The 24,719-nt window shown below is 39.9% G+C and overlaps 1 protein-coding gene across 1 annotated transcript in view; it reads right to left on the reverse strand.

Moving 5' to 3' along the window:
- LOC124775805 (circadian clock-controlled protein daywake-like) overlaps positions 1-24,262 on the reverse strand; it is a 73,640-nt gene extending 49,378 nt beyond the window's left edge. The window contains exons 1-2 of the mRNA XM_047250636.1: positions 24,145-24,262; positions 9,239-9,331 (exon numbers count right to left, since the gene is read on the reverse strand). Of these exons, the coding sequence (XP_047106592.1) occupies positions 9,239-9,331; positions 24,145-24,262 (211 nt within the window). The remainder of the gene's footprint in view (positions 1-9,238; positions 9,332-24,144) is intronic.
- Between the last annotated feature and the right edge of the window lie 457 nt (positions 24,263-24,719).

A 24,719-nucleotide genomic window follows, 5' to 3' on the forward strand; every position in this document is an offset into this window, starting at 1 on the left:
TTTTGAAAGAGTGTTGAGATCCCTTAACGGTTTTTGTAATACAGTAGTTTTCAGTGGGTGGTATTTTAATTTGAAAGCTAAGTGGTAAGACCAGCTATGGTGACTGATCACTGAAGGAACTAATTATTCCCAGCGGGGGAGTGCGTCCTCCAGTATTACAGTGCTCAGATTCACAAGGCTGGAAGTATCTGTAAACGGTCCCGTGACTTTTTGCAATAAAAGTCTTCCTCACAGTTGTCGATTTTCATTGCCATCGGAACATTCTGGAATATTCTGGGAAAACAAACCGAAATTTCTGTATGATATCTTAACCATGATGATTTTTTCGACCTTAGCAATTTTTTAAAATGTCGAGGAATATGAGTCAAAAGTAGAAGTCCCATTTCACTTGTTACTATTCTTTCTTGTTTTTAATAAATACATATATTTTTAAGATAATATATTCCAGATAATCTTAGCTTGGGATGAAAACTTTTACTCGTACTTAAAATAAACGTTGGCAAATATTTGCTAAAGAGGTGAAATTGGTTGGTCTCGAACACGTACGACGTCTTTCACTGGAGCTATTATACGAACTAAGCAGTTTAGAGGATTTAAAAGGAATCTGTCCGTAAATGTGCTACACTAAAATTAAATGGCAAATTCTGTGTAGGAAAATCAGATGACAGCGTCATATCCATGCCTGACACAATGTTATCTTACTACAGTCCGCCCCTAGTAGCTGAGTGGTCAGCGCGACGGAATGTCATACCTAACGGCCCGGGTTCGATTCCCGGCTGGGTCGGAGACTTTCTCCGCTCAGGGACTGGGTGTTGTGTTGTCCTTATCATTATTTCATCCCATCATCCCCATCGACACGCAAATCGCCGAAGTGGCGTCAACTCGAAAGACTTGCCCCAGGCGAACGGTCTACCCGACGGGAAGCCCTAGCCACACGGCATTTCCATCTTACGTCAGAAGAACATAAGATGTCGGTATTGTTGTGGCAACAAAGAAAAGAGTGATTTTAATACTAAATACAGGTTGTACACGTTCGTAGAGAGCGATTTTTCATTGGTGGACAGGAAAACCTTTTGCAGTCAAGACCAGTTGGCATTTTATTTTGTTTAACAATGACCGGCTTAACAGAATCTTTCCGTCGTCTTCGGATCTTCAGATAATTCTTTTTAATACGCATACATGCCACCACTACAATGAAAACACTTTCCACTCACAGGAAACGACATCACGTTCGTTTGTCAAACACATAAAAAGAACGTATATAGTGTACATTGAACCAACTGTTTGCGCCTCCACTCCCGAGCACATACTAATGCTAAATGTTGATAGACCATCGTTCTGTACGAACGCGTAAAACAAGGAGGAAAATATTGATGCATACGCCGAGAAAAAACTATTATATTCACTTTGTGAAAATATGTGTACAGATTGTAATATCCTGTTTTCATTACTAAGCATCACAATGATTTCTGTTCACTGCTATTCATCCGAACAGCCTACTAGATCGATTACTTTTCATACAAAATGCCACATAAGGAAGGAAATGTAGTGTTTACGTCCCATAGAGGTCACAGGAGACAGAGCATCAGATTAAGGAGGAAGAGGAGTAGGGAAGGAAAATTAGTGAAGACAGATAGTTCAGTATCTTATCCATGACAGACATACATTAGACGTGTTGACAGTATTCTATGAAAATTGAGAGAACCAGTTCAGCAGCTTTTAATGGAAACTGGGAATGTTATCCAGCCCCCTTATATGTCATTCTCGTGAAGCGTGCATTAGTACATACGAGCAGTCATTCTACACATTGTCTGTAAATGGGACGAAAGGAAACCCTAAAGTGTGCCGTAAGAAGTACTCCCTAGCACTTTCCAATCGTTCACGTCGGCCGATGTGGCTGAGCGGTTCTAGGCGCTACAGTCTGGAACCGCGCGACCGCTATGGTCGCAGGTTCGAATCCTGCCTCAGGCATGAATGTGTGTGACGTTCTTAGGTTAGTTAGGTTTACGTAGTTCTAAGTTCTAGGGGACTGATGACCTGAGAAGTTAAGTCGCATAGTGCTCAGAGCCAATCGTTTGCAGAATATAGTTTCAGGTGCGAAAGGACTTTACCCTTACATTCGACTGAAGTGATTTAAGAAAACCACGGAAATGCTCAGCCAAGCTAGTCGGACGGAAATACTAACTTGGTTCCGCCTTTACCAATAAGAATGCTCTCTCTGTAAATGAATCCTGTGAACCTGTAATGGAAATTTATCAGACAGCTGATGTGCGTTGCTGGCCACATAGTCTTCCCTGCAGATGGGCGCCGCTTTCGTATTCTACTAACTGTCGCGTGGTATAGAAAGCGAAGTAATTACGGGCCCTATATGGAAAAGTGATGATTGTGTAACGACTTAAATGGATCATTCACAGCATGTTGACAATCAGACAACACTCACGCCCGCACACTTGTGACCGAAACAGAAGTGCAGTTTAAGCTGTGGTCGAAAGTTTGGGGTTACGAAATACCGTCGCGAGCAGTCAGCGTTGTCGTAAGAGCCATTGTCCGCTGCGGGCTCTGACTGCCGACGAAGCAGACGCGTCCGTGGTCAGCGCATTGCGGCACCTCCGCCCCGGTTCCCAAAGCTGCCGAGCCCGTGTCTCGTGCATACTGGACGAAAAAGCCGAGGCTCCGATGCGGGTGCATTCACCTACGCTATACTCCAGGCATTTTTCGCTCTTGTTCGTTCTGACGTAAGATGTCGAATGGCGCAGTGCGTTCGTCTATTAATGACAGTGATTTCGCGACATAAATAATACTTTAATATATATGGGAGTAGACGATATTCCACGGGAACTACTGACCGCCTTTTAAGGGCCAGTCAAGGCAAAGCTATTTCATCGGGTGTGCAAGACGTATGGGATAGGCGAAATACCCTCAGATTTCAAGAAGCATATAACAGTTGCAGAACAAAGCGTGTGCTTATAGGTGTGAATATTACCGAACTATCAATTTGGTAAGTCATGTTTGCTAAATAATAACATTAATTCTTTAGACAACCATGGGAAAACTGGTAGAAGCCGACCTCGGAAGAGATAAGTGTGCAAATACGCTTCTCCAGTTTGCCGCCGGATCGTATTGTGTAACTCGCACAATATTTCATCGATGCAACTGCTCGACATCAGGATCTGTCGGGAAAGCATGAAAAGTCACATCAGATAAATACGGATTCCGGAAAAATGTACGAACACGTGAGGCAATACTGACTCTACGACTTCTCCAAGAAGAGGTTAAGGAAAGGCACAACCTACCTTTATAGCATTTGTAGACTTCGAGAAAGCTTTCGACACTGTTGACTGAAAAATTCTTAAGGTAGCAGGGTAAAATACAGGAACCTAAAGGCTATTTGCAACGTGTACAGAAACAAGATGGCCATTATAAATGCATAGTGCTCAGAGCCAGCCATTTGAGCCATTGTAAATGTCTCTGAGCACTATGGGACTTAACATCTGTGGGCATCAGTCCCCTAGAACTTAGAACTCCTTAAACCTAACTAACCTAAGAACGTCACACACATCCATGCCCGAGGCAGGATTCGAACCTGCGACCGTAGCAGCAGCGCGGTTCCGGACTCAAGCGCCTAGAACCTCACGGCCACACCGGCCGGCGGCCATTATAAGAGTCGAAGGAAGTGAAAGGGAAGCAGTGGTTAAGAACGCATGGCTCTAGATTATCCCCGATGTTATTAAATCTGTACATTTTTAAACGTCATTTTGATAGTTGTTTGCCATCTATGTACACGAGCAAGTTACGTTACTGTTTACTGTTAAACAATCTGTGGTCTTGTCAAGGCACAGTCTTCGTCTTTGTGCAGTTTGATACTTTCTTAGTTAAAGTGTGGTAGGTGATGGACGTATTTAGTAGTGCTGTGTGGACTTGTGATTGTATCTGTTAGACGAAGAAAGGACAGCATGGATGACGCCCCACTTCCCTGAGTCATTGACTCACATATTAATTTATTAAGCTGTTTGATTTTTATAAAAATTCTCCGTTAACTTTGAACCCTTTTTTTAAACCATTGTTCCCTTTATTAAGCATGGTATTGTTCAGACCCATGTTATGTGTGAAGGTCACGTGAAGTTTCACTCTGTCTTTTGAATATGTATTTCTTTCTAAAATCTTTGTCTTGGAATATCATTTCATAGGAATAGTCACTCTCCACGTCCCATTGTTTATCATCAAGCATTATCACATGCATCAGTTTGAATATGAATTTAGACACAAAAATCTATCTTAGCCGGTCCCTGCTTGCTGTTTACTGTTGTGCTTTCGAGAAATCTGCAACAATGTTGTCAAGACGCTAGGTAAATGCAAATTGTTATAAGGGCGGATAACTGTTTTACTTCCGTTGCGCATTTAATACAAAGTCAAGCTGCTTTCAGATCAGTTACAGTTCAGTTCATATTAGGTTCTGTAAAGTTGGGCTTAATTACTTATTGGAACTAATACATGAGAGCAACTTACATATTGAGCAAGCAGTGAAGAAAACACAAGAAAAGTTTGGGGTTGAAAATTAATGTCCAGGAAGAAGAAATAAAAACTTTGCGGTCTGCCGCCGACATTGTAATTCTGTCAGATATAGCAAAGCACGTGCCAAAGCAGCTGAACGGAATGGACAGTATCTTGAAAGGAGGATATAAGACAAAAATCTACAAAAACAAAACAGGGATAATCGAATCTAGTCGAATTAAATCAAGTGATACTGAGGGAATTAGATTAGAAAATGAAACAAAGTTGTAGATGAGTTTTGCTGTCTGAGCAACAAAATAAATGATGATGGCTGAAGTAGAGAGGATATAAAGTGTAAACTGGCAATTCCAAGGAAAGCGTTTCTGAAGAAGGGAAATTTGTTAACATGAAACAAAGGTTTGTCAGGACGTCGTTTCTGCAAGTAATAGTGTGGATGTAATCATGTATGGAAATAAAATATGGACGATGAACAGTTTAGACAAGAAGAGAATAGAAATATGGCGCTACAGAAGAATGCTGAAGATTAGATGGGCAGATCGCATAACTGATGAGGAGGTACTAAACAGAACTGGGAAGAAAAGAAATTTGTGGCACAACCTGACTAGAAGAAGCGATCGGTTGATAGGACACATTCTGAGTCATCAAGGAATCACCAATCACTGGAGGGAAGTGTGGGGCATAAAAAAACAGAGAGAGACCAAGAGATAAATACAGTAAGCAGTTTCAGGAGGATGTAGGTTGCAGTAGCTATTCGGCGATGAAGATGCTTGCACAGGATAGAGTAGAATGAAGAGTTGCATCAAATAGTCTTCGGCTGAAGATCACAAGAACGACAAAAACAATAACATGAGTTAGTAGAGGTTTTCAAAAAAATTCTTGAAGAAGCACTAATCTAGGGTGCTCCCCTTGCTTTAAATATTGATATTTTTATTGTTACTGTCTGTGTGTTATTATCGCCATCATTTCGTAGTCCGCTGGGTTACGTTTGACTTCCTGCATTTCACAATGAACTTCGTCCCCTTTTGTATCCTGAGTTCCCGTCGTTCTGCATGCGTGGTCCGCTCATGCTTTTCTGTCCAACGAGCACATCGTCTTATTGTTGGTTCTTGATAACAGTTCAAGTTCTTTGTGAAGTAATCTGCGAGGAAGATATTTTAAAATTTGATGCTTAATGTTTGGATGTCTTCTTTTGTGCTTATATATCAGTTACGATTTTGCTTTTTGTGTCGATGTGTGCTGTCTTAGAGATGGAGGTGACCATAAAACAGTGCTCGTCCTCTGAACATCACAAAAGTAGTCTAAGCTGTGGTTAGGAGAGCATGTATGTGTTTTGGGTGGTGAGTTTTTGAAAGTCTTGTCCGGATTTTTCGTAGCTTTTGGCGAATGCTGAGATGATTTCGTTGAATACACCACGATCATATTCCTTCCATATCGTTGAGAAATCCGAGCTTGCGCTCCATCCTTAATTATTTGAGCGTCAGTGCAACGTTGCACTACAGTATTCCATTCTTTCTGTGATTTTCGATTCTACTGTTGGCTATATCGTTTTCTCTTTGGTAAATACCATTGTTTTCATTGGATCCCGTAACTTCAGTAACGATTTTTCGCTCTTTTTATTTATCCGTTTAGGAAGTTTCTATAATTCAATGAACGTATCATCAAATTCTGTTTTACTCAGCTGGTGTCCCAATTTCTTTGGTCCTATAGCCTAATCACATTCTACAAATGATGACATTTGCAATCATTTCCAAATATCTGGATCATTCTAGTTTCTGAGTTTCTTAAATATCTCTGTGATGTTTTGCTACAATTCCTGTAAATATCGCCCGTCATAACGCTGTTCGAACCTGTAAACCATCTAATATAAAACAGACGTTACAGGCATAAAAATAACTGTCTGAAATTTCTTCAAGAATTACCATCGGTGGCGACGTTGAAGTGTTCTTGCAGTGGACAATATAATTGTGTAGCACACTACCGCGTTGCTAGGACATTGTTTGGGATGTCATGTCTCACACTCATCATCTGCTGCATTGTTCTTTAATAATAGCATGAAATTTGTCGAGTTAATTGATTAAATTAGTAAGATCGCACTTACTCTTCTTTCTTTAGTTAATAAGCGAGTGACGATAGTGGAGACAACAGAAATAATTTATGCTATTTGCTGTTATTTCAGATTCTGTCACTTTTACGTCTCCTAGTCCAGTAAGACCGATAGAGTTTGATAAAAACGTTCTGAACGAATTAAGTATGAAGATTGATGTCGACCATCTGATTATGTGCCCTTATGCCAACATAAAGAAGGAGAGCACACAAGACTCCGTACATCCGCAAGAACACATGTCATGCGTCTTGTACGACGAAGAAGGCATCATGTACTACGAATATTTTACCAATAGTTTAACCGAATCTACGTATCTAACATGTACTATCAACGAGTGAGACTAGTACAGCCGTAACTGTCCAGAGGGAGCCGAGGTATCTGTATTAAGCGCCACTGAAACACGGCAATTCTTAATGCGCGCACGCCACGAGTATGACGAAAAAAAGTTGCACAGGAGCTTAGGTGACAGGTGATCCGTATCTTTCGCCTTCCTTAACCCAACAAATTTCGAAAGATCTACTTCGATACTGAAGATGCTTTATAAAGTTTACGGCTCCCTTCAAGGAGGAAGGTACATCATTGTTTAACGTCATCGTCGAAGTGATAAGAGATGGAACACCAGTTCGATTTCTGGAAAGATAGAGAAGGAAATCGGTTGTGTTCTTTCAAAGGTTACATTCAGTGATTACCCTCAACCGCTTCTGGAGAGTTGTGGAAAAGCTACATCTGGAATGACAGACGGATATTTGAACAGCTGTTCTGCCAAAGACGATTCCAGTGTGTCACCTCTGCATCATTTCCCTCGCTAAGTCCAAACTAAATCAGCAGATCTGGGAACTACACCAGTACTGACGGTCATAAATTACTGGTAAATTTCTGTGGTATTCGTCTCAAATAGAAGTATTGAAGCCAAGTAAAATACGCTAAGCTCTTTGATTCTCAGCCAAGTGTTGCATTATAAAATCATGTCCCTAATTCGTTAAATGAGTTCCCTTGCTTCTTCTTTTAGGTAATGACTAAAGCGGGTAAATATAAATCACTTTCTTTATGCAAAACATTTATTAAAATTCAGGCAGCAGAAATGAGATTTCTGAAATCTGAAGGAATGTAGTAAATTAGGCTGATCTAGGATTGGTAAGACCTGACATCGTCGGGTGAAAGACACTCAGCGATATGCAATACTTTTTAATTAATAGTCTTGATTGCAATAAAAAATATAAAATTAGTTTGCTGATTATCGGTTTCCTCAGATCGTGCTTATTACAGATTCCTCAGTAAGGATGATTTGATGTACTCTCAATAACGATGGTGCTATGGCCAGCACTTTAATTAGCTACTGATTCCTTGGTAAGAATGATCAGAAGGTCGTTGTTAGTCAACCGAAACCGGTAATCAACAAAACACAACTTTCATATTTTTATGCGATAAACAGTACCAAATTTTTTTAAAAGATCTGGTATTGAGTAGATGGATTGCAAGTCTATAGATCAGAAAACAAAATCGGCGAAAATAAGGCAAAAATGACGAATATACGACAGAACTAATGTTCGACGAAATGAATTGAAAGTTAGAAAGCTACACAGATTGATGCACAGACGGCGGATGCTATAATACACATTTCACCTGATGGTAGACACAGGGCTGCAACTAGCTAGTCGTGGTGAAATAAAGGAACAGATAATTTCAAGGGAATACAGCTGGTTCGTAATATTAACGAGCTGCTCAATAATTAGGATGCCCCCTGTCCGCGTTCCCGGCACTGGGAAGGGAAAGCCCAGAAGTGAAGCTAGCATTTCTCTTTCTATGAATAGACAGGAATTATTTCCGGGGTTTGCGTTCTTAAGGAAATTGATAGTGTGGGTCAGGATGTGAGAAGACTTCATATTAGATGTTCATAAGTAGCTTCATTGGTGGAAGGAGTACCGTTAAAGTCTGAAAAAACAGAGGTATTGGAATCATAGGTGTTAAATTTCAGAGCTGCAGTTGTGTCAACATCATAATGCAGAGCAGCTTCACTAAAACAACTTCTTGTAATAGAGACATTCACACCTCATACTGGTCGTCGAAGGCTGAATCCCTTAAAGCAAGACTGTGACGCACTGAGGAAAGGAACTGCTGCTCCTCTTCTCCCACCTCCCACCATGAACTCTTGTGATTTTGCACAGGTACGGGTAATAACACCATCGACTATCAATAGATCTCAAGGATAACTTCACTGAGAATACGGCACGTTGGTGCTAAGCATATTTATTAGCTCACGGTGACCAAATTCCATTAACTGTTTTGTGGTTGTGGAAGAGACTTCACCACTTTGGTAACTTCTTTACACAAGTATTTCTATACTTTCATATTTGTTTTATCTGCAAATTTTGGATCCTTTTACATACAAAATGTCATGTGATTAAACTTGACTTTGTACTGCAGCCGTTCCAGCATCCCATGGATGAAATATCGGCTCAGTTCTTGACCACGCGTAAGTTTTAGACATAGAAGGAGCTACCCTAAATTATTTATCGTACAGAGAAATTAAGTTTATCTCGAAAGGTAGCATCTACTCTCTATTGTAGTTAGTCATGCTTGCAGAGTGCAGAAGGATATGAAAACTGCACGAAAAGCACTCACCTGTTTTAAGGTACGGTTTGAGAGCGTCGACCGAATTCCTCACGCAGTCGTTGAGTCGAGGATCGTTGCGATGACACACTTTCAGGAACGCAGCTGGAAAACAAAGGGGTAATAGTTCACCTTTGGCGTCTGTAAAGTATGCATATGCGTGCAATTGGCGGGGTACCAGACGTGTCGAGCAAGTCATCGACTTTACTCTGTCTACACATAAACAGATACTCCTCACACATACTAGCACATTACTCTTTCATATTTCTTGACTGGGACACACAGACCCAAAAGTAAATTGAAAATATTTCTAATCCACCAGTCCTGACAAAGGTTTTCGGGAGATTTCCATTGGTTCTGCAGCAAGCGCTAGAACTGGTAACTCCGCCGCAAATATTCTCTTTCCCTCTCTATCAGCTTTCCTGGTACTTGGCTGGAAAAGTCACTGAATCCTAATCGGCCATTTCTAGAACAGTCTACTACACCTTTAGGCGTAGAAAATGGTAAGTTCTAAAAAAAAACTGTAAGCATACCATATGTAATCAGCTGTTACATAGAAACAAACAAGCGTGCGCGCTCGCGCACGTAGAGGGTCAAAAATGGTTCAAATGGCTCTAAGCACTATGGGACTTAACATCTGAGGTCATCAGTCCCCTATACTTAGAACTACGAAAACCTAACCAACCTAAGGACATCACACACATCCATGGCCGAGGCAGGATTCGAACCTGCCGGACTGAAGGGCCTGGAACCACACGGCCACAGCGGCCGGCCGCGCACGGAGGGAGGGAGAGAGAGAGAGAGAGAGTGAGGGAGAGAGAGAGAGAGACTGCGAGGCGATGAGGCGGGGGGGGGGGGGGCCGGAGATGGAGAAAACGAATGAAGTCTTGCCTATCTTACACGCTGTACTTTCGAGCATTACTCTTCTCGTATATGGTATCCACCAGAACACAAAACACCACTGTCAGCCCCAGATGTATATCGACTCAGTGGCGGTGGAAATGTCAGCATATGCAATACGAGCCTTCCGGTGGAGTCAGTTTTTTACAAGTTAGGTGCTGTGCAGACTAACAACCGTCTACTACAGTGTCTCCAGCCGCATGCACCCTGATGAAGCCGACACCGAATGCAGCTGAAGTGGCCAATTTCTTGTCAACCAACCTATAAACTGATGTCAACGATAAATTTCCTTTTGTTGATTATCTACTTTGTATCTCTTACAAGATAATAACTAAATTAGCAATTAAAAATAACTTTGTACGTTCGCAACAAAACTGTCGTCTATACATCACACTTTCATCCTTCTTCCAGACTGAGGTTAAGAAACAGCATGTTGACAACTACCTCGCTAGCTGATCCACCGAATACAATAAAACTTTCTCTCCAATGGCACTGAAAATTTCTCAGTTGTCTGCATAAAACATCCCACACATATTCATAATTTTTACTTCCGATTACTATGGACACAAGCGTCTATTTTCATCTACAATAAACGACGTTTCTGTTCCGTACAATGCTTGTTAATTATGTTCTCACTTGCAGACTCGGACGTTGCGTTTCAGTGTGTGCACAAACAGCTAAAGCTGACTGCCCAGTGCCTTACGCAGAGCCGTACTATTGCTCTTTAGTCCTCATGTCCCACAGCCGAAAACACACACAATAGAGCAGCGAGTAGATGAAAAACGAGGTTACCGCACCGCTTCTCAAAAAAAATTTCTCCACATCTTGTCTTCATATAGGTAAGAAAATAACATCAATATGTTTTCAGCTACCCAGTTTCAGCTACTTTTTTTAAACATTTAAATTTCTGCGAACTTAAACATTGAACGAAAACGTTGAATGCAACCGTTGAACGTTTTGAAGAAGGTAATATTAAACTAAGATATAAAGGAATGAAGAGACTTAAAACTAATGATAATGAATTTCACGATATCGAATTTTTTCTTTAATTAGTTACCGCCATTTTCCTCGTGATCTCGTGTTTTCCTGTTGCGTGCACCGAGATACACGTATTTCTTTGTTTAAAATATCTAAAATTTCGGTAAGTTATGTATAGAAATACCGAATGGAGTAAAATCCATGCACCGAGGTGACTTTGTTTTTTGTTTAAAAAATCTAGCATTTCGGTTTTTGCGATTTATTGTATACAAACATACCGATTTTTGGAAAGTGGCGCGGTAGCCCCAGTTGTTATCCACTTCTGTGAAACTTGCATAACAATGCTAACATCCTCGTATATACCCTCGTATAGCAGCGATCGAAGGTGTTGAATGACATGTGGACAGAAGCGCTGTGATACTGCTAAGAACAGTGCTTCGACCTGGACACAATTCTGAGATGAGACACAAAAAAGTTATTCCACGAACGCCCGCAAGGGCTCGGCAGGAATGAGGTGTGGTGAGCTTTGTAATTATCCAAAATGGCGTAAGTTGCAACTGCATGGTCTAATCATTATCATCATACATATTATTTATCAACGGTGTTTTTTTGTCGGTGCGCCACATCTCTCGTACTGTTCAATCAAAATTAATGATTGAGACATCACTTTCAACATTTTGTTTACCAACAATGACAAAAATTACACAAAGAGTTTGAAGTTATTATCTTCATTAAAAAACATTTTTATTAAAACAATGTAGAAGATGCCATCTACCGACGATCTATTTAACCATGCACGACAGCTGTTACACTTTAGATTGTGTTCTCTGTCGCACACGTAAGTGTAAAGGATGTGTTGCCACAATGTAAAGATTAACTTTGGGTCCATTAAAATTAAATATGGAAGAGATTCGAAACCTCACAGATCAGAATATTAACTATACTAAGAAATACTTAGAAAATATAGACAGTTTAACAACCTCTTTCATTTGCTTCCGTTCAGTTTAACTCGGTTGATATTCCTGGCAGTGGTCGCTATTGTTTTAAAATATATGGCCACGTGTATCATATGGTAGGAAGTTTGCAGCATCCTACAGGACTTGCACCAACTTATTCTGTCCTCTTCGCGATACATCTTGATACTGCACTACAACAGCGTATAGAGGATAAATCTAGTAGAACCTGCGGCCGGGAAATAATGAATACATTGCAAGTAATGCTTGATACGCATAACCCTTATGCACAGTACCTCTGCTGTAGAGGCCACAGAAATCTATAACGTAGAAGAAGAACGTACGAACGCAAGACAGCTTACGAAAGGCTAAACGAAAAACTGAAGGCGGTTGTTGAAGAAGTCTTACATTCACTAAAAAATAAGATTCCTGATTGTTAATTCATAGACGGACCGGTAGGCTCAGGTAAGACATTTGCTTACAAAACTTTGTGTCATATTTTATTAGATGAAAAAAGGTTGCTTTTAAAAGTTGTACGGGCAGGCATTTGCTGCCAATCTCCTACTTAGGAGCGCACATCACATTCGACTTTCAAACTGCCTGTTCCCATCTTGAACGCATCGGTCTCATAGATTCGCACTGGCACCAAGGTTGCACAACTTCTCGGTTGGTGGAGATTTCCATCTAGTATTACCTGTTGTTAGACATGCCGATAGAACAACATTGTCGAAACTACAGTTAAAAGATCAACCTTATGGTCTTAGTGTTAAAAGTCATAAGTAGACTCAAAATATGAGGCCAAATTACGATCCCTGTTTCACAGAATGGTTACTTACGTTGGGTAACTGTGATTTAGAAAATAGGATTGCTTTAATGAAGTGATCAAAATTCCTAGACATTGTTACTGTAGTTACGATAAGTCTTATTATCATCCTAATCAAAGCCACAGAATACAATCACAAATGTTACACAGTTCTATTCAACGGCTATTCTATATCCAAAAAATGATGATTGTACCAGAATTAATTAATACCATTTTCAGTTTGTTACCTAAAGACCCAAAAGTTTACCTCAGTTCTGATTCTGTCCAACTTGATAAGTATCCCATTGGATTGTTGAACTCTTTAAATCGGTCCGGTTTACTACCTCATTAATTTCTTTTAAAGAAAAATGCTGTTATTATTTGAATTTGAAATATTAACGCTAATGATGGATTAATTATTGGTGCAATGTTAGTGGTAACTCACTTAGGCGAATACATCATCACCGTTAACGTCATTGACTCCGAGGAAAGTGAGCTCATATCGCGCATTGACGTCACACCTTCTGATCCAGACATGCATTTCCAAAAGATAAGAAAACAACTCCCAACAAAAGTAGCCTTCACTATGACCATTAATAAATCACAAGGGCAGGCGCTTCAAAGGTTAGGATTGTGTTTTCGTATGAAATTTTTCACACATTCGGTGATATTGATATTTGTGCTAAAGACACATACAGCCGACAAATAAACGATGATCACACTGTAGCTGCTAACGTTGTTTTCAAAGAAGTTTTGTAAAAAACAAAAGTTTCAAAAATAAAATAAACCTGTCAAAGACAATATCTGCTTTTATATGTTTTACAATTTAGCATATTTCATATAGTGACATCGATTTTTTTTTTTTTACTAAGAGACTAGTATTTGTTACTTCTATTAAAAATATGAAGGGCTCGGAGAGATAAAGTCATAAGCCACAACTTTCACGAAATTGAGTTTGTCATGTTGCGGCATTCTTAACAAGGTCTTCTCCACAATGAGTTGAAAAAGTTCCGTGTTACTGCAACAGATGGCAGACTATGACGGAGTGCAGTTCTATGCTGTGCCATTTGGTGGTAGTTTCAGAAGATACATAGTCACAAGCCACGGCAAAATGGCAGGTGGGTCAGGAACGTCTGAAGCGTCTTCGGGTCTTCAACGAATATTTGACACAGACAGTGGTGAAAGTGAAGAGCTTTACCCTTTGGATCCTGACAGTGATGAATCTTGGCATCCATTCACCAGCAGTTCCAGCTCAGATGATGTTACGGTAAGGAAATAAAACGGTTTATTTCTGGTGATTAATTTCCTGTGGCTTGTGACTTTGTTTCTCTCAACATTGGCAACGCATTTGACAGCCATCTTGTGTGTTGATGATGAAACTTGATGGGCACATTTATATTACTGCTTAATGGTGCAATAATGTAGTTTCAAAGGCAAAAGATGTGTAAAAAATATTTTCTCATTAATGTGATTTTAGCGAAATTTAATGTTTTGTGTGGCTTATGACTATATCTCACGCAAATTCTTAGACTATTTGGCTCTTCGTATTATACCTTGAAATAAGTAGAATAAATGAAGAATCACCCGAAGAACCAAAGCCTTCACGGAAAAGAAAGCGAAATATTGATCAATGGAAGAAAAATAAAGCAGAACGTCGACGAAATGCTGGTCAGCATTATAAGTCTTTAAAAACCCACAAGACTGTTCAGGCTGCTACAATAGGAAGTCCCTGTACTTGTTCAAATAAATGCTTCACAAAACTGCTTGCAGAGGAAGAAAACATTTTTCATTCATTTTGGGACAAATGAAACTTTAATGCCCCGAATACTTACTTGATGAGCTATATGAAAATGAAACCGAAAAATCGGAGGTGTGTTCACTATTTAAATACAAATGGTTTAATATTTTGTACATTTATTTCATTTTGTTATATTTGTCATAATTATTTTCAAAGCTATCCAAAAAAGACTTCCAAGAAAATATCATCCAGGGAGGTTACATTTTCTTTAATGTGAGGGTATGCGAAGTAGAAGTTATGATCTGCAAGGAAGCTTTCCTGTGGGTTCATGGCTTACAGATACATGCACGAAGAGTGAGGAATTTGCAACATCAAATAAAGCAGGGATTTGCAGTGCCAAAAGAAGATGGGAGAGGTTTGTATGTTACTCTGTGCTAAAGTTACGGATGTACTCAAACTGAGTACTATACAAATATTTCTATTAGGAAGAGGATATAAGCTCATCTTTTTTTTTCTTTCAGGAAAACATGGAAAGTACCCATATAAATATCAAGACGAAGCTGTACAAAGTGTTAGAGAATTTCTCAACGCCATACCGAAATATAACAGTCATTACAGAAGGCAACAGAACCCCAATAAAGTGTATTTGGATTGTCATCTCACAATTGCTTCCCTTTTTCGAGATAAATACTCAGAATACTGCAAGGAAAATCAGGTTCCTGCATTATCTGAAAGGGAAATTCAGAGAAATTTTCGTTTCTGAATTTAACGTAGGCTTCAAACTACCAAAAAGTGACATCTATTCAAAATGTGATGGATTTCTAATTGCAATAAATAACCCAGAATTATGTGCAGAAGAAGTCACAGAAAAGAAACAACAACATGAACTGCATCTCAAAAAGGCTGACAGAGGACAAAATATGATTGCGTCTTTAACTGCTCTGGCTAAAGAAAATTCGAAAGAGCATCATGTGATAGCAATGGACATGCAGCAAACATTCCCCACACATAAACTAACAGTAGGTCCAGCATTTTACAAGAGGAAAATATGGACATACAACTATGGTGTCCACGGCTGTGCATCAAATAAGGATTATGTGTTTCTGTGGAGTGAGAAAGATGGAGGACGGGATTCAGATGAGGTTGGGAGCTGCTTATTGAAGTACTTGGAGATAACTAATCCCCAGACAAAACATCTCCACATAGTCATAGACAACTGCAAGGGTCAGACAAAAAATTGGACTATTATTGCTTTGGAAAGGTCCCTTGTTGCTACCAAAAGATTTGATTCTGTCCAGCATTACTTCCCTGTGGTAGGTCACACCATGCTACCTTGCGATCGTGATTTTGGTTGCATTGAACGGCATGCAAGTAACAGTCGTCCAATAGTGTACACTCCAGATGAATGGGCAGAAGTAATAAAATCTGCGAATCCAAAATATTTCATTGTAACTAAAATGGAAAAAGAAAACTTCAGAAGTTTGCAAAGCCTGAAGACATTGACCTCAAAACGTATAGAATCCACGTCTCGAAATCCCCACCATTTCAGTGAAGCTACTCAATTTAAGTTTGAGTCTGAAGATCCCTTCAAGCTAAGTGTAAAGCACTCTTATTCAGACATAGGAGCTTTCATGTCAGTGGATATTCGTGTCAAAAAGAAAGGAAGGCTAGTTGAACCAAATCCATATCAGCTGCCAACAAAGTACAGAAAGCCACTATCAATTAACCAGAAAAAAACTGATGATGTACTGTCTCTTATGCCATACATACCTGCAGCAAATAATGATTTCTTTCGGTCATGTACTGGAAATAATGTGTACAATAATGAGGTAGAGGAACTTCCTTGATGTAACTGTGTAAATGAAAAAGTAATTTATACATCTCAGATACCTGATATGTATATATTAATGTGTAAAAATTATATATTCTGCTTGCTGTGTAAGAGTAGTTAAAATAAATACTTACAAATTCATACATTATGTTTTAAACAATTTTTTGGGAGATATAGTCATAAGCCACCGTTGACTTCATCTTAATTAGAATCATTCTAAAATTAATATTTCATAGCATGCAGAGAGTTGACTATTTAACAACATACTTCGCAAGTATTAAGCAAGTGTTTGCAGTAGAAATAAGGTTTCTATCTTGTATTGAACATTTTCAGACCTCTATGGAACTTTAAACTCGCTGTATCTCAAAACTAGTTCTATGTGGCTTATGACTATATCTCTCCGACCCCTTCATATAATACCTTTTATTAATAAATACCTGCATTTACTTATTTCTCCATTACTGTACTACCTATAGGTGACTGATCAATATATAGAGCGAATTATTCACATGGGTCAACTAGTTCAGTTTTATTTAGTTATGCATTTACTTTAGGTTGCAAATATTATATCCTTCAGGCTCTCACTTACATCTAGCCAGGCATCCTTAGTGAGTTAATACTACGTTATGCACAATACATGCGCTGAACACACTGTTGCTGCTGCTGCTACTACTACTAATAATAATAATACCAATAGACATAGTACTGAATACATGATATTTCAATACTATCAGTCTTATTAATATTGTGAAGAGTAATTTTCTCTTTCCATTCCTGTCGGATGGTAGTAATGACACACTAAAAGAAATGCATGACAACAGAATAAAAGCAATCAAATGTGGACAACAAGCTGACTGGTCCAGGGAAGAGTGAGAAATAATGGGACAAATTTAGCAGCAAAAATACAGCAGAAAAGAAAAGAGTTAGGTATGGATGATAAAAGCTGAGGTAGTAATGACGATGCGGCAGAAATACCGACTCAGTGTTGGACAGAAGAAACAGTGTCGGTATATTCCAAAAGGAAAGCTTGGCCGAAGACAGGAGTTAGAGCTTTAATCTCTTATTGAAAGCAGCATATTTTTGAGTCAGTCTCAAGTTACTGGGTAGTTTGTTCCATAGTTGTCGGGCTGAAATGGAGAAAGAGATGGAGCGAGACTTTGCGTTATGCAAAGATACAGCCAAGGTCCCAGACTTAACAGATCTTGTGCTGCATCTACGAAATAATGATAGGTATCTAATAAACGGAAGAAATTTTGAGAACGTAAATATTGAGCAAGCAGTAAAGGAAACAAAAGAAAAATTCGGAGTAGGTATTAAAATCCATGGAGAAGAGATAAAAACTTTGAGGTTCGCCGATGACATTGTAATTCTGTCAGAGACAGCAAAGGACTTGGAAGAGCAGTGGAACGGAATGGACAGTGTCTTGAAAGGACGTAAGAAATCCTTGGGTAACAGAAGAAATATTGAATTTAATTGATGAAAGGAGAAAATATAAAAATGCAGTAAATGAAGCAGGCAAAAAGGAATACAAATGTCTCAAAAATGAGATCGACAGGAAGTGCAAAATGGCTAAGCAGGGATGGCTAGAGGACAAATGTAAGGATGTAGAGGCTTGTCTCACTAGGGGTAAGATAGATACTGCCTACAGGAAGAACCACTTGTATGAATATCAAGAGCTCAGATGGCAACCCGGTTCTAAGCAAAGAAGGGAAGGCAGAAAGATGGAAGGAGTATATAGAGGGTTTATACAAGGGCGATGTACTTGAGGACAATATTATGGAAATGGAAGAGGATGTAGATGAAGGCGAAATGGGAGATTAGATACTGCGTGAAGAGTTTGACAGAGCACTGAAAGACCTGAGTCAAAACAAGGCCCCGGGAGAGCCAGTCATGACAAAACTCTACCATCTGGTGAGAAAGATGTATGAGACAGGCGAAATACCCTCAGACTTCAAGAAGAATATAATAATTCCAATCCCAAAGAAAGCAGGTGTTGACAGATGTGAAAATTACCGAACTATCAGTTTAATAAGTCACAGCTGCAAAATACTAACGCGAATTCTTTACAGACGAATGGAAAAACTGGTAGAAGCGGACCTCGGGGAAGATCAGTTGCCCGCATCTCGTGGTCGTGCGGTAGCGTTCTCGCTTCCCACGCCCGGGTTCCCGGGTTCGATTCCTGGCGGGGTCAGGGATTTTCTCTGCCTCGTGATGGCTGGGTGTTGTGTGCTGTCCTTAGGTTAGTTAGGTTTAAGTAGTTCTAAGTTCTAGGGGACTGATGACCATAGATGTTAAGTCCCATAGTGCTCAGAGCCATTTGAACCATTTTGAAGATCAGTTTGGATTCCGTAGAAATGTTGGAACACGTGAGGCAATACTAACCTTACGACTTATCTTAGAAGAAAGATTAAGAAAAGGCAAACCTACGTTTCTATCATTTTTGGACTTAGAGAAAGCTTTTGACATTGTTAACTGGAATACTCTCTTTCAAATTCTGAAGGTGTCAGGGGTAAAATACAGGAAGCGAAAGGCTATTTACAATTTGTACAGGAACCAGATGGCAGTTATAAGAGTCGAGGGGCATGAAACGGAAGCAGTGGTTGGGAAAGGAGTGAGACAGGGTTGTTGCCTCTCCCCGATGTTATTCAATTTGTATATTGAGCAAGCAGTAAAGGAAACAAAAGAAAAATTCGGAGTAGGTATTAAAATCCATAGAGAAGAGATAAAAACTTTGAGGTTCGCCGATGACATTGTAATTCTCTCAGAGACAGCAAAGGACTTGGAAGAGCAGTTGAACGGAATGGACAGTGTCTTGAAAGGAGGATGTAAGATGAACATCAACAAAAGCAAAACGAGGATAATGGAATGTAGTCAAATTAAATCGGGTGATGCTGAGGGGATTAGATTAGGAAATGAGACACTTAAAGTAGTAAAAGAGTTTTGCTATTTAGGGAGTAAAATAACTGATGATGGTCGAAGTAGAGAGGATATAAAATGTAGACTGGCAATGGCAAGGATATCGTTTCTGAAGAAGAGAAATTTGTTAACATCGAGTATAGATTTAAGTGTCAGGAAGTCGTTTCTGAAAGTATTTGTATGGAGTGTAGCCATGTATGGAAGTGAAACATGGACGATAACTAGTTTGGACAAGAAGAGAATAGAGGCTTTCGAAATGTGGTGCTACATAAGAATGCTGAAGATAAGGTGGGTAGATCACGTAACTAATGAGGAGGTATTGAATAGGATTGGGGAGAAGAGAAGTTTGTGGCACAACTTGACTAGAAGAAGGGATCGGTTGGTAGGACTTGTTTTGAGGCATCAAGGGATCACAAATTTAGCATTGGAGGGCAGCGTGGAGGGTAAAAATCGTAGAGGGAGACCAAGAGATGAATACACTAAGCAGATTCAGAAGGATGTAGGTTGCAGTAGGTACTAGGAGATGAAGAAGCTTGCACAGGATAGAGTAGCATGGAGAGCTGCATCAAACCAGTCTCAGGACTGAAGACCACAACAACAACAAATGCCTTTCAAAACGATGAAGATAACAGAGCGTTCATAACCACGTTTTCTATCATGTAGCATTCCTCTAAACTAAACATCGGAAGATAGGACGCGATCAGACAACCGAATGTTACACATATATCTTAAGTAAGCCACAAGAAATACACATTTATTACATAAATCGATATTATCTTTTTCGTTACTTTTACTGCCGGAGCAGCCATCCCTTCAAGTCTCTCGCTATACTTTCTACTGAGCTTATGTAATATGTAACCTCTTCTGGTTCTCTTCTGATGCTTCATAACAATCCATGTAACGAACAAAGATAATGGAAACAATCAGAAAAATTATGGCACGCAAGATATCGTACGTTCTATTTTTTTTTATCTGCTTCTCCATCGGGGACGTAGCGAGAACGAAATGCGATAATATTAACTACTATAATTTACGGGGTACATGCCTTACCAGGAATGTTTTCTGTGTTGTTCAAGCTAGTTTTTCTGATTCTTTTATGTGATAGGCATTTACGTACTCAACGTTTCTTCCGCATATCAGATACCTATCATTATTCCGTAGATGCAGCACAAGATCTGTTAAGTCTGGGACCTTGGCTGTATCTTTGCATAACGCAAAGTCTCGCTCCATCTCTTTCTCCATTTCAGCCCAACAACTATGGAACAAACTACGCAGTAACTTGAGACTGACTCAAAAATATGCTGCTTTCAATAAGAGATTAAAGCTCTAACTCCTGTCTTCGGCCAAGCTTTTCTTTTGGAATATACCGACACTGTTCCTTCTGTCCAACACTGAGTCGGTATTTCTGCCGCATCGTCATTACTACCTCAGCTTTTATCATTCATACCTAATTTTTTCTTTTCCGCTATATTTTTGCTGCTAACTTTATCCCATTATTTCTCTCTCTTCCCTGAACCAGTCAGCTTGTTGTCCACATTTGATTGCTTTTATTCTGTTGTCATGCATTTCTTTTAGTGTGTCATTACTACCATTCGACAGGAATGGAAATAGAAAATTACTCTTCACAATATCAATAAGACTGATAATATTGAAATATCTTGTATTCAGTACTATGTCTATTGGTATTATTATTATTAGTAGTAGTAGTAGCAGTAGTAGTAGCAGCAGCAACAGTGTGTTCAGCGCATGTATTGTGCATAACGTAGTATTAACTCACTAAGGATGCCTGGCTAGATGTAAGTGAGAGCCTGAAGGATATAATATTTGCAACCTGAAGTAAATGCATAACTACGAGTAAATAAAACTGAACTAGTTGACCCATGTGAATAATTCGCTCTATATATTGATCAGTCACCTAGAGGTAGTATAGTAATGGATAAATAAGCAAATGCAGGTATTTATTAATAAAAAGTATCTAACATCTAATTGCCGTATAATTGAATGTTTGCGTATTATACATGTTTCTGGAATCGTAACAGATGCATATTGACATCAAAAATAAACCTGTCAACTTATAACTGTAGTATTGTTTAAGAAGTAGCTAACAGCCAAGGAGTTCAAATAAAATTACATACATTACGCTGCAGCCCAGTTCCAGCAATGTCACTCAATATCTACTCTGTTAGTGAAAAAGCTTCTTAACAGAGATTCCAATCGACACTTTGATGCACCTGGTCTGTAGAACGTCGCAGCTGTTGATTTTTTACACCAGTATCCTCGGATATTTAGAAAGTGTGAGACATTTCATGTAGTGCCGCTGCACAGTCTGACGTGGTTATGATGCTGATCAGTTTCAACAGCTGCATACAAGAAATCTGCAACAAAAGTGAATCTGCTTTGCCTGGCAGTTGTTGCACTGCACATACAGTGTAGGTCTTGTAACTTCTTTCTGCATTCATCAAAGTATAACAGTCTGTTAATTGATGTACTGTGGTATCAAAATCCACATCCCTTAGTGGTAATACGTAACATTTGTAACACATGAGCTGCAGATTACTCCACAACGCATAATTGGAGACCATAGGTTCCTAATCTTCAATCATATTAACAGACGCCACTGAATGACCTGTTTTGATTTGTAGATAGAGCTCATATTATGACGCTATATATAAGAGTAAAATCCCATTTTCCCACCTCATTTGTTATCCTGCTTGTTGAAAAGGAAGTTCGGTTACAATTACGGGAGAGCAACATGCAACTGCCGTTTTCTATACCACAGAACGTTGGGATGAACTATAGGCACAAAGAAAACTATGCCAGTAGGAAATACTACTGGGATATACTGCATTTCGTGCAACAATTGTCCTATGAAATATACTGAATAAACATGCAGAACCTTCTACACGAGATTTAAAGAACGTTTTAATCTAGCTACCTCGAATGCAGCTTTAAGTAATCATCTGCGTGAGGAGGGACACACCATTACAAATTTGCAAAATAATTAAAAAATTGTTCATCGGGAAAGAAAGCGACATAATCTCAACATCCTCGAAGAGATCGAGACAACATGAAGTCCGCAGGGACCACCTAGAGAAACTAATAAGCCGATAAAGAAAACGGGCGCATGCACGTTAGAACCTATGCCACGGAAGGTGGCGTGGAAATAGGTTGTGAACAGTGGCAGAGAAAGTTGGGTACCATCTTTACAAGTAATTTTACATGTGAAAGGCAGAAGAGCCTGAAATACAAGTGCTATTTTATTTGTTAAAGACAAGGGAGTAACCATGCATAGTGGGGCAACTACAGTTGCGCCGTCACAAGGTTTTAGCAAACTTCGACTGCATAGATAGAATAACCTACTACAGCGGCCTATTCCTAATCCAAATCATTTTTACAGGCAGTTATTTGACAGTCGCCCATGAAATGGCCTTTGTTTAATCCGCCGTTCGGTGTTTGACCTCTAGAAATGTTAAGTATTGTGAGACGATGTTAAGCCTTAGGTATGTCTACACAAGATATTGTCATTTCCTTTCTCCAGCTCGTTTATTTAGATGACAGTCTATTTTGTACGCAGCATTTTATCTAAACTTAACTTATCGCACAATCATATAAAGACTGGTTTGAGATTTATTTTACTTTGCCTCTGTGGATGTAGCTTTCACCACCTACACATATCATCTGTTTCATCTTCGACATCCGGTTGGTTTACCACTTTATTCTTATTCTAGTTTTCCTGTTTCTGGATGGTGTTCCCTGCATCTTGCTCTGTTTTAAATTGGACTACGGACCTTTTGGCGGTCAAACAGTTTTAACACAGTTGGACAAAGAATGATGGATCATCTACTGCTTATCATTTGGAATAAATTATAAATGTGAGTACATAATTTTTCCTATATAGTTTTTTGTATAGTAAAAGAAAAATTTAACCGGAACAGAATCATTATTCTTTTTACTCTTATTTGCAGACAGCTGTAGCCCTAAAGATGTGGCACTAACGCCGCGAAACTAGTTGGATCAGAATTGTATATAGCACACTTACCCCCCTCCAATGTTGTTAAAGAGTAGTGTTCGTCTGTATGGCACCTTTACCAGTTGGATCTGATTCAAGAGATTGAGAAGGTCCAAAGAAGAGCGGCAAGATTCGTGACTGGTACATTTAGCCATCGCGAGAACGTTACAAATCTCATAGAAAGTTTAAAGTGGAACACACTTGCAGATAGACGACGCGTTAAACAGAAGGAGCTGCTCACTAAATTCCGAAATCCAATCTTCACCGAGGATGTAGAGCGTATATTATTACCACCAACTTTCAAATCGCGTAATGATCATCATTCAAAGATAAGGGAAATAAGAGCTCGTACTGAGGAGTTCAGACAGTCGTTTTTCCCTCGCGCGATCCGCGAGTGGAACAGAGGGGGGAAATATGACTTTGGCGCGAATTGTGCCATCCGCCACACACCGCTTGCTGACTAGCGGAGAATATATGTAGATATGTAGACGGTTATATGATATTAGACGAACTGCTTTCTAACGGCAATTAGAATGATTGACATGTTTCCCCAACCTTCTTAACCAATGAAATGGAAACATCAACTTTGTTTATTGAAATAGACCTATGCGCTTTTTCTAGCCCAGCGTATGATGTATACTGATACAACCACTACATAAGTCTGACATTATTGACTGAGTTTTTTAACAAACTGTGCGAAAATACTAAGATAACACGACCCCTGACTAAGCTTCGTTGATAGCAGCTGCAGCGTGCCGTGGCCAGTCGTGCCTGTGCAGACAACGACTTACGTATGGTGGGCGGCAGGTGATGGGCGGCGGCGAGAGCGGCAAACGCGACCGCCAGGGCGGCGGCGAGGCGGCCGTGCTGCAGCAGCTGGTGTGGCGGTCGCGGTCGGGGCTGCGCCATGGCGTGTGGGCGGCGCCGCCCCACAGCCGGCCCTCTTATCGCCCCCGCCGCTGCTGGCTCAGGACCGACACACATACCAGCCTCAGCCGCGGCACACACACTGGCCCGCCGTGCCGCTGCTTCGCGTTGCTCCACTTCGTCACGCTGCCCCTGGCAATCGTAATTCTGCAATGTATGTCGCCGGTACTGACGGTTCAGTGCCTCAACCGGTAAAAACGGAACTCTTTGTTGGCCTTCCGTTTCTCTGTCTGTCTGTTTATCTGTCCGAAGTTTAAGCCCCTTTTTCTGAAGAATGGGTGGAGGTATCATGATGAAATTTGTCACATACTAAGGGCTACAGTCCCTTGGCGGTGTGAAAAATTTTAGCTTTTGAGGCAGTGCAATCAAAAGTTACGGGCATGTATGGTGCATAAATATATTTCTTCCTTAAAGAAATTTGCTATCGAAACTATAGGCT

This window comes from Schistocerca piceifrons, chromosome 2, assembly GCF_021461385.2.
Source record: "Schistocerca piceifrons isolate TAMUIC-IGC-003096 chromosome 2, iqSchPice1.1, whole genome shotgun sequence".
Taxonomy (NCBI): Eukaryota; Metazoa; Arthropoda; class Insecta; order Orthoptera; family Acrididae; genus Schistocerca; species Schistocerca piceifrons.